Below are 12,095 nucleotides of genomic sequence, written 5' to 3' on the forward strand. Positions count from 1 at the left end.
ATTTGAGCTGATTTTGGTGAAAGTTGTTTGTATAATAGCCCTGTCTAGGTAAACAACTTGTTTTGCTGCTTATAGCATAAGCGCTTGTGAATAAGCTATTTCAATAACACAAGCTAAAATAAAGTCATATTTTTTTTTTGGTATAATCTAAAGCTTCTTTTATAAGCTATCGTTGCTGAAAACTTTGTTATCATAGCCCTGTTTAGGAAGACAAATTATTAGTTTGAGTACTCACGAATAAGCTATTTCTATAAAGATAAAGTAAGATAAAGTGAAAATGTTTTCGTATAATCTATAAGCTGTTTTTCATGGTTTTTGATAGAACACTATGGTGTCGATTGATTTATGTATCCGACCCCACCCAGTGGGCGGGTTCAAGCTTGGTTGTTGTATAAGCTGTTTTAATAAGCTATAAGCTATTCTGGAGATTTTATAGGAAATAAGATGTATTCAGCTGTTTTTATAAAAGTCTTCCAACAGTCACAAGTGCTTATGCTAGTAGATAAGCTCAAATAAGCTAATCCAAGCAGCCTCTATGTTTGTATGTATTTCCTCATGGAAGAAATTGTGCTTTAGGTGGTTCAGTTAAGCCCGCGTTCTTCCACTGCCCTTGCGCCTGGGTACTTGGTTTATCGTGTGTTTCTTTTCGGAGGAATTCTTCCCTCCTCTTAACACAAACAATAATTACCGTTAAAATGTTATATATGTTTTGGTACAATTTTGTTGTTTGAAAATTAGAAATGTGTATTTTGCCTGGGTTCACCCTGTTGAATAATCCTAGACTGCACTTCTTGGCAAGATACTCCATTGGAAATGAAATTCAAGAGTATTTTTCTTGACATAATTTTTCTTTGATAAACTATACTATATTAGAGTCCTACTCTAGGCAAGATACAAACAGCTTTGGAGAAATGTTGCTCTTACGAATCAAGTTTCCAAAAGTTCATTTTACACAAACACTGATATTCCAAATATTATAATTAATTTAGAATATAACAAATATTCCTATTCTATTCTGTCTTTGTCTTTTTAAACATTTTTTTCAGTAAACAATTTTGTATGGTCTCATGTCACCTCGATAGATCTGTAGTCCATAAACAATTTGTATGGTCTCATGTCACCTAGTTAAGATTTTGTATGGTCTCCAAATATTCTTTTTACGACTTATGTGGAGGGAAGTAGTTTTTTGAGCACATAACTTGCATTGCAGCTTGATTTTCTCACACCATTGAATCGCATGCTTTGAAATCAACATATGAGAACTTCTTTTCCTTCATTGTTCAGAGAATACCTTTTTACATGTTTGCTAGGAAGTCCAGAAATTTTAGTTTTGTAGTATTACATTTTTACTGGTTGATTGCATGATTTGACATTTAACATGGTGTCTTTCTCCATGAGCACACTTGCAATGTATTAAAGCTAAATATTGTAAATTATTATTGATAACCAACAGCATAAGGCAGAACTTCTGAGAACTCAAGACCATTGATCATACTCATAGTCTTACTCAGTTGTGGCCTCGAAACGTCGTTGTTTCCTTGTCCTTCTTTTGTTTGTTCTCGGGAATGATCTTTGGAATCACTTTTAACACGTGATAATGTGGTTTTAATTTCTTCTTCAAGCTTGTTATCATTATTTATAAATTTATCATTGTTGGTAAAGTAACATTAATGCAAGTCCCACTCTTTCATCACCTTAAATTCAAAAAGATCAACTAACACCCCTATTAGCCGGACTTGAAATAGCAATTTACCATCAACGAAGTGATGGTCATTTCACCTATAGGAAGATGAAAACTGCTCATCTCTGTGTGGCGCCTCTCTGAGAATGTAGTCAAGAGGTCATGGTCTACCTGACCATAATTTGTCTTTAACAACGGGTAAAGATCATATGCCTCCGCTACATTCGAGAACCAATCCACATCTTCTGCAGCCTTTTGCACATTTATTATTCTCTTAGCATTGTTGATTATCTTGAGGGTTTTTTCACGCTCCTGAGAAAAAATCACGACAAGCATTCACAAATATTATTTATAGAAAAATTCACTTGTATTCGGCTAATTAATAATGACATTCACATATATTTTCCAAAACGCATACACTTAGGTGAAGAATACTATTTCACTTGAATATTTTCCACTAATTTCTGGATTAGGCAGTGTTAGTAATCAAGATAGTAAAAAATGAACATACTGAGTGAGTTTCAATTCTAAAAAATCTAAATTACTGGTCACTAAGCAGCCTGAAGACTAAAAGTTAGTTTGAAGGTGAGAAACACACAGGGGGTTGAATTGTGTTGGCTTTTTCTTCTTTTTCTCCTAAGCTGAAAACACTGATCAGAAGCAGATAGAGCTCTACTTCTGAAGTGATGTTCAGAACTAGATGCAGCGGATAAAACAGAGAGAGAGAGAGAGAGAAGAAAGACACAAAACAATTATACAAGTTCCTTCCACAAACCGGAAGTCAGTCATGTCCCTTCCACAAACCGGAAGTCGGTCATGTCCCCCTTGCATTTCCAAGGAGAGTTCACTATGTAATATTTGATTACAATTGCTCACTGCTAAAAACTAGCAAGAGACTTCAAATTGCTCAAGCACAACTGCAAGAGACTTCCTATGCTCCTGAACACAATCAAAAGACTTCTAATGCTCAAGCACAACTGCAAGAGACTTCTTAATTCAAACACAATTACAAAGAAAAATGTTTGAGGTTGAACACTTGATATACAATCAGTGGTGTTCACAATACAAATCAGATACATACTCTTAAGACTTTAGAATTTCTAAGATATGAACTTTGATAAGAAATTCTAAATGAACTTTTGAGTGCAGAACAATTTTAGCAGAGTTTTGGCACTTGTAATTCTTGGTATTGTTCTCTCTTAAAACTCTAAGTCTTCACTCCTTTATATAGAGGTGTGAAAGAGACGTTGTGAATTAGTAGCACATCAAAAAAGAGTCGTTTGAAGCTTTGATCAATCACCAATGATCTTTTGCCTGATATGGTTATTGTCCTATGAATGATCAATTTCAAATGCATTCCCATTGTGAAGTAACATCGTTGCAGACAGAGCTGTTTTTCTTGTCTTGTAGCAGAGACAAAGAACAGAGTAGTGGAGGCAGTGGTTGTACAATTCGTACAATCGTACTTTGTCAACGTTCTTTGAAGAACAAGCATCCAATGCCTTCAAATCCTTTCAAATTAGCCGTTGCTTCACTTTTTCAGTCTTCAACAATGCTTAGACGAGATTGAATCCATTGAACAACTTTGGAAGCTTTAAGTTGCATCTCCCGATGAACTGCAGCTTCTGGTGATTTTCAGCTTCTAATGACTTGCTTCTGATGACGTCACCACTTCAGGAGCACTTTGTCTTCAGGAGCGCTTTGTCTTCAGGAGCAATTTTCTTCAAACGCTTTAAGCTTCCCTTTTTGTTGATTCCTTTGCTCTTTATTGTTCTTCCAAAACCTTTTTAAGATGTCAAATTTTGTCTATAGTCCTGTACACTTGAACAAACATTAGCATATCCAATTGACAATTTTTAATACCTTGTTATCATCAAAACTCTCAAGGGTTAATGTTAAACACATTTTGATCCAACAATCTAGTCATCCACTTACTGTATCTTTTATCCTTTCCATTTCCTCATCTCTTTCTTTGTTGTTCTAGAGGACGAAAACCTCTTGAAAATCTTCCAGGAGGAGGATTGTTATCTCTGAAACTGAGTCTTTACCAGAATCCATTGACAAGGTAAAGTAACTTCCTGACCTTAATCCATTGACAAGGTAAAGTAACTTCCTCGACTGTTGAAGAAGATCTCAAGCAGATTGAAGTAACACTCCAAGGGGAGATTCCAACAAATGTGGAAGAATTTAGGGCCTTCAGGACCACAATGTATCAGCTAGGATCTTATAATTTGGCGACTTCTTCACGACAAGAACTTTTTAAGGAACTTGCACTCCAAATAGGTGATCTTTCATGGGGTTACTTGGGTTTTAAGGACCAACACGATCGAGTCTCGTGGTCTTGATCAGATGCAGACATTGCATGTGAGCAAGTTGGCCATTACGCTGATCTTGATGTGAAGAAGAAATTCTTCCTTCAGTGGCAAAAGGAAGTTGATGAGATGGGAGGACGATTTTCTTACAGGAGCAACAAATGAAAATCAGGGAAGAGTTACAACAACTAGCTCCAGAAACTATGCGGTTAGCCGAAAGCTTGAGGTCGACCAACAACGAAGGAGTAGTTTGTATATAGACTCACACCTATGTATGCCACCTAAAAATATTTCAATGTTGCATTATATTTCCTGTCATGTCAGCACCATATAGTTTCACAAATATAGAAAGTGACATATGTTGTCCCTGTGAGCATAGCTCAGTTGGTAGGACATTGAATTATATATGCAAGGGAGGCATGCCTTAGAGGTCGACCATATAGAAAGTGACATATCCTGTGTTACAACAACTAGCTCCAGAAACTATGCGGTTAGCCGAAAGCTTGAGGTCGACCAACAACGAAGGAGTAGTTTGTATATAGACTCACACCTATGTATGCCACCTAAAAATATTTCAATGTTGCATTATATTTCCTGTCATGTCAGCACCATATAGTTTCACAAATATAGAAAGTGACATATGTTGTCCCTGTGAGCATAGCTCAGTTGGTAGGACATTGAATTATATATGCAAGGGAGGCATGCCTTAGAGCCTAATATGTTACTATCATCATAGCTTTGGAACAAAGGTGACTTAACTTGTAGGCTCCATAACTGTCTTACGTATGTTCATGTGCATTGGTCTGATGCATTATTTGTTCCTGTGTTGAAAGCTTAAAAAATAAAATCCATAATATCATTAAAAGAGCTTCAAGGTTTATGATTCTTGATATATTTCTTAAACGCCAAAATGAAGAAAAAAAAAGAAGAAAATTCTGCTTGAGATGCTTATTTAGCCAACTTGTGTTCACTTCAAGGAATTTAGAGCTTTGCCAATTTACAATGTTATATCCTACCGATCTGACTCTAAGAAGATTTCTTAAAATATTTATTTTTGTACCACATGTTTTCAAGGAAGAATGGCAACTATTTATTACTGATATGAATTTTCTGATATAAACTTTAGTCTGAGTGACCGAGGAGGATTTGCAGCAAGTGTTGAAGAAAAAACAACTTTGATGACTATGACCAGTTTCCGTTTGAATATCAATTTGTGTGTGGATTCAATAAGCTTATAATTTAATTAGAATGTAGATGAGACTTTAGAGGTTTGAGGAATGGGGAATTTCTCGTAAGAATTCATAGACAAACCAATGAAATCTGAAGGAGAAGTTCATCATACAGAAGTGCATTATCTATTAACATATATTGTCAAAAGGAGATCCACAAATTAGACCACTTATAGCGAAACTTGAAATTTGCATATATTCATTGTTCATAGTGTCTTGAAATTTAGATAATGTTACTAAATCTTATTCAATTATAATTTTCATAGATTTGTGGGCCTTCACATGGTCATGAATTCATAGTCCTACTATACAGAAGAATGGAAATTATGTTATTACTGATTTGAATTTGCTTATATAATGTTTGTCATGTTGCTTATACAAGCCTAACAATGACTTTGTGCCCTGCTCGGGTCCCCTTTGTGCGTCCTTGCAGCCTACTGGCGACTACACATGTGAACTTGGTGTGGGAAAGACCTAATCAATATGACTATGAAATTGTGTATGCTGATCACCGCTGAACCCTTGGTGTGGGAAGTCGGAATATTATTTTTCGGAGTAAGGCTGGTGTGGGAAGTCTGAATATTTTTTTTAGTACCACTTATTCCTCCATGTGAAGCTTTCAATATTGCAGAACCTCAACATTAGACTGTGAGTGATGTACCTTATACTTTGCCTGCATTCACGTTGTTGAATAATCCTAGACTGATCTTTTTGGCAATGTACCACAAAAAAAATGTAAATCAAGAGTACTTGTCTTGGCAAAGTTATTCTTTGACAAACAGAGAATGCTATTCTAGGGTGAACTATGTTTCTCTTCTGAATCAAGTTTCAGGTATCAATTATCCAAAAGTTCATTTTACTCAAACACTGATATTCTAAATATTCGAATGATTCCATCAATTGAAGATAACACAAATATTCCTATTCTATTTTGTGTCATCCCTTTTCTTTTTGAACAATTTTTTCAGTAAACTACTTTTTAAGGTCTTATGTCACCTAGATTTTATAAGGTCTTCTCATTGATCCTAGTTATGAGTATTCTTTTTACAACTTATGTGGAGGGAAGTGGTTTTGTGACCACACAACTTACACTGCAACTTGGGTTTCTCACATCAATGAATTGTATGAATCGAAATAGCATTTCCACGGAATAAACTAACATTCCCACAAAATTCTACAATTAGTAGCTTTCTAGTAACCACACTTCGCAACCTCACCGCATTACCAAAAATAATGAAACTCTAATTAAAATCATTCCATTCTCCTCACCCTTTAAACCAATGCATGAAGACTCCAATTGCCCCTTCCTTGCTCTACAGCTCACTAATTATTATGTATCAAACAAAAGAAAACACAAATCTGAGTAGAAGCTCATTCTCCAAGTGCCAACATCTAAATTGAAGATTCAACCCCACAAGCAGGTTTCTATGCCTTCAAACCAAAACTGCATCATAAAATTTCAGCTAGGTGATCCTTTGGAACTGCGGTTGGGGGTTCACGATCACGTACCAATGCAGAAGCTACAACTACAAGCTTCTAGTCAAATGTGCGTTCAGCCAATTTAAACGCGGATGCACGTACATTTGGTACTATGGTCGTTTCTTGGTCACCAAGAAAATTGGAGCGGTGGCTTTCCACCAGCAACTTCCAGTTGATGCTAGGATACACCCTGCATTCCACGTATCTCAACTGAAATTGGGAGTAGGAGACAAACCTATAGAAGCAGAACTACCTACTGAGTTTGCCAGGGCAGGGTACTAACCACGAGCCTAGCGAAGTTCTGGGTTTTCACACTATAACCCAGCAGGGTCAGCAAGTGAAGCAGATCCAGGTACAGTGGCAGCACTTTTAGACTAATTGAATTCCTGTTTTTAGTCTTCCAGGACCAATTAGAAACCCAAAGTATTTGTTTCAACAAATCGCTTTGCAGCCCCCGGGAGTGGTCTAGGGAGTAGGGACCTTCTTTCAACAGACACAATAAATGAGCGAGATTTGAGACTTGGTTTCCATAAAACTTAGGCACAGGAATATCAAGGTTGGGGCATATCCGACAGAATGATGGTAGCGAATTTCCACTTTCATTATTAACGTCATCCAAATTAGCCGATCGATCCTGACAAATCAAGATCTCTTCTCAACGAGTATAGCATGTAGCATTGAACGAATCATTAATATTCTCAATCTTTGCAGATACAGTTATGAAATGAAATTCCTGTAGATTTTTAATGTGATATCATACCATGTATGTGAAGACCACAGGCATAGAGTTAAGAATCTTCATCTGCGGCTAAAATCGACATCACATTGCATACAATAACTTTTAAAGTAAGTGCAGACCTAAAAAGTCAATTCAAACAAATTCTGAAAAGTTTGTTATGAGTCCATTTGTTGTTTCAATAACCTACAGCAAGAAAACAGAATTCAAGTTAAAATTTTGTCTCCATGAGAACTATATATCAATCAATAGAAACGTATGAACGAAAAACCTCACAGTCCTCCATGCAAGCCATGATTCATTCAGAAGACTCTCCGGGGTCCAAAAGAAAAGTACGGGGGGGACACAAAAGTGACATTTTTTCATACAAGAGCCAATGCAGTTGATGTGGAAGGTATGAACACAAACATTAAACATTCAAAGCATGGTAAAAACTAGAAAGAAAGAAAGAAAAAAATGAATACAAAATAGTTATAAATCCTTATGAAGGTAGTATTTTGGGAAAACAGAAAAACAACCCACGGAACAGAGAGATAACATAACAATCTTCTCAAAGAGAGAGAGGCACACAAAGGAGAACATACTAATACAATTATTATTATTATCATGAAAAACATAATAGTGCAAATCTAGTCCTTCTCTAATTCTTGAAATATTCATTACTCCTTTGCCTTTGCCTTCGCCTCCTCGGCTTTCTTTGCCCTCTTGACTTTCTTCCTAGCCTCCTTCATGGCCTGCTTGCGATCCTCCTCAGCCTCCTTCAATAGCTCCTCCTTGTACTTCTTTTCTTCTTCAAAAAACTTCTTGTCTTCTTCTTCCCACCAACGCTCCATCTCAGCACAGAACTTCTCCTCATAATCCTTAAAGATGATACTCATGCGTTGTTCATCAATTTCGGCAGCACGTCTCTTCCTAAGAATTTCAAAACGGTCACTTTGGCGTCTCTTTTCTATCTTATCATCCACATCTGAATCTGACTCTGGGTAAATCAAATATTCAGAGTCCTCCCTGGCCTTGGCATCGGACTCAGACTCAGAATCAGAATCAGAATCAGAATCAGAATCTACCTCCTTGACTAATTCATCCTTTACTGTACTGGAGGTTGCCCCGATTGTTTCCTCTTTCGCTTCCTTGTCTAATTCCGACTCCTTCACGCTGGAAGGTGTTGTGGTGAGTAGGGTTAGGGTTGAGAAGGGTTGAATTCCAAGGTTAGAGATGAGATCGGAATCGTTTTGTCCGAGACTCAGAGAAAGGAAGAGACGTTGATCGGAAACAGGCATGCCATTGAATTGTTGGATCGCGACCTTCAGTTGATGGAGAGTGGTGGCGTTAGGGTTTACGTCTAATGCAAACTTTTCGCCGTTTGGTAGCACAATCAATACCATTGTCTCCTTCACGTCCTTTTCACCTACATTAATCCATGAATTCTTCATGCACGCTGTGGATTTAGTCACCTTATATTGAGGGCAAAGTTGTACTTGTCTTCTAGGGCAAACTTTTGGTATGTTTGATCATGTTTTTCCATTCACACTAACCTTAGGGTTAGTTCTAAGATGGTTTTTATTTTTTTATTTTTTTTATTTTAATCATCTTAACCGAACATCTTTATACTAACAATTTAGAGTTTTTAGAAACAGCCTATTCCAAAATCCTCTCCTCTCCACATTATCATAATCCTACTTGGCATTTGTTCCAAATATTTCTCCTAATTTTTAATACAAGCTTAATAATTATAATTATTATTAAAAACTGTTTTTTATTAACCATTAAATTCTACATAAAATACATAGTTGGTTACAATCAAATAATTATTAATATAATAATTGTTTTTATTAAAATTTATATGTTACATTAAAAATTTGTACGTTACAATCAAATGATTATTAATATAATTATTATTCGATTAACATTTATATGGTACATTAAAAATTTGGTAGGTTACAAAATTATAATAAATAACTTGAATAAATTATATTTTGAGTTTTGGTCCGTTACACTATGACAGTAACCTACTAATTAAAAATTTAATTGTAGTAATTAGTTTTAAAGTTATATAATTAATTTTTATTCCTCACAAAATTATATTACATAATATTTAATAAGATATTATTAAATTTCAAATGTTATGAAGTTAATTTTTTTGTAGGTTACATCAAATATAATCTAATCGTTTAATGCACATTTTATAATATTAAATACGTTGATAATATTAATTTTAAAACGGTCAAATTAATGATTAATAGATATTAACCGTTATGGTACTATTTTTCTACATAAATAGTAGCACTTTTTGGTACAAGTACACAACAATCACAAAATATAGTTCTTCTTTTTCTGTTCTTTGGTTCTCTAATATCTATATTCTTTTTCTGTTCTTTGGTTCTCTAATATCTATATTCTAAGTAATTTCTGTAATTTTTTCTATTGCAAAGAAAAACGTCTACGAAACACGACTTCATCTCTGATGTTTCGCCAAGAAAATAATCCTGAACATTGGTAGTGAGGGTTGTTCGTGCTTGGTTTGTTCAAGACTACAAAAATAAAAAACTATCATTTTCTATGGAGTTGGTTCTAATGGATCGAATGATACTTTTTTCATACCGTTTTTGTTTTTTGTTTGTTTAAAGTATAATATTTTAATCTTTGTTATCTAGGGTTATCGAATAGGTGTGTTTATTCGAAGAACATTGATTTACAAGTTCAAGGAGCAGCTCCAAGAGGGAATGGTGTTCACGATTTCCTCATTTGATTTTGCTTGCAACAGTGGTTCGTATAGACCATCACACAACGAATACAAACTGAATTTTACAATTAACACAAAAATTAATATATTTAAATCTTCTTTGGTCCCTACAAACATGTATTCTTTTACACTGCATATGATGTTTTTAATGATTCTTACGACATGAAATGTAATTTGAATCATATTTTTATCATGAAACTAATTTCAAACCCCCATCCCTTTCTAACAACATGCAATAAATTATATATTGATGTAGTTGGTTTCTTGACTGGGGAGGATTTTGTTTGTATGAAGACCTCAGATCAATTATATTAAAAACCTTTCAAGCACAAGATCCGCCCAATAAAGGAAAATACAAAGTTCAAGATGCATAGATACAAAAGAACCAAATCATGAGGTAGAATAAACAAGACAAGTAGAAAGATTATTCCACCAACATTTCAACTCAAAATACATACATGATTTCTTAGCATTTTGTATCCAGTAAACCAGAAATGTAAATTTATCTAACAACACCATAAACTGGTTCTTGTGACAAAAATGTAAGAATTTTTGTCTTTCCAAATAATCCAAATGCAAGTCAGCAAAATCAATTGAAAACTAAAACAAACTTTTTTTGGAACAATTGAGAACCACTGAAATGAAGAGTACTCTCACAGTAATTAATTGGAAGAACGCAATAATTTCAACCACTTTAGAATATTATGTCATATGCTGCAAAAGAATTCACATTAGCATACAAAAAAAGATAAATCTTCTCTTTTTCACATCTGCCAGAACATAAAAATAAGTCCATATTTTAAACACTCCATCAAGTTAAGTTGCCATTTATTAGAATTCAGATATTCAAGAGCCTCCACGAAAAGATAGAGACATTTAAAGGAGCTACTTTGTTCCTAATGAGATTTTTTAGAGCCATAGGTTCATCATGCTCCACTTGCAACTAGATGATATACCCCTTTGTCAGGGTACCTTTCACCATGATCAACTTTAAAGAAACTTATCAAAAACGCTAGCCTTAAAAATAATGTTGTCCAACAAATAACAACAATATATCCCCTGCACCTCATTCCAAGAAAAATTCTATGACATCGTCTCCACCCCATCCAACCCTAACCAACGTATCTCCTTAAATGGCATAAAGTTATTTTGATATAACTCAAAAGTTCCTCTAGATATATCACACAAAGGACCACTCTACAACCACGAATCATTGTAAAAAAGGAGTATTTTTCTCATTACTCTCCACTATCATCAAGTTGTCATCAAATCAATTTCCACATTAGCATACCAGAAGAATTTTTTAACCCTACTCTTAGGATCACCATTGAGGAGTTGATGAACTTGCATGAAATTGAGTGGGTTGACATAGATCTCCTACCTTTTTCTTCCCCATGTTTGATGGAGGTTTTAGTTTGTGGATTTCGGTTAGGAACATTAAGAAGGAGGAAGTGCTTGCTTGGAAAAAAGGGGAAACGATAAATTTGAAATCATAACTACACTAAAACATAACGAAATTAGGTTAGATTGTTTCAATTTGTGACCTTGATCTCTAATTAAAAAAAATGAAAAGAGGAGATTAAATAAAATTGTTTTCTCAAATTTTTCTCACTAGAGATAATTTGCTTCCGTGAGAAATACTCTCTCCAATATTATTTTAGGGACTCTCTCCAATCTTAGATATAAAAAATATACAACTACCTTTAAAATAGAGTCAAAGTAAGTTATATATATTTTTAATTTAAGATAATTTTTTTAATTTTTTTTATCTTAAATTAAAAAGAATATATAACATACTTTGACTCTATTTAAAAGGTAGTTGTCCTAATATACATTTTAATTCATGTAGGTTTTATTTTTAATATTTTTTTATTAATTCTCATGAAACAAGTTCCAATAGATGGTACTTTTCATA

General features: G+C 34.5%; 1 protein-coding gene across 1 annotated transcript; it reads right to left on the reverse strand.

Moving 5' to 3' along the window:
• Positions 1-7,894: 7,894 nt before the first annotated feature.
• LOC25481950 (caldesmon) lies at positions 7,895-8,889 on the reverse strand. The gene has a single exon (XM_013610373.3). The coding sequence runs from the start codon at positions 8,868-8,870 to the stop codon at positions 8,097-8,099; it is 774 nt and encodes a 257-aa protein (XP_013465827.1). The 5' UTR covers positions 8,871-8,889; the 3' UTR covers positions 7,895-8,096.
• Between the last annotated feature and the right edge of the window lie 3,206 nt (positions 8,890-12,095).

This window comes from Medicago truncatula, chromosome 1, assembly GCF_003473485.1.
Source record: "Medicago truncatula cultivar Jemalong A17 chromosome 1, MtrunA17r5.0-ANR, whole genome shotgun sequence".
Taxonomy (NCBI): Eukaryota; Viridiplantae; Streptophyta; class Magnoliopsida; order Fabales; family Fabaceae; genus Medicago; species Medicago truncatula.

Excerpts from the sequence above, each read along its gene's own strand:
- LOC25481950 (XM_013610373.3), bottom strand. The coding sequence starts at position 8,870 with ATGAAGAATTCATGGATTAATGTAGGTGAAAAGGACGTGAAGGAGACA.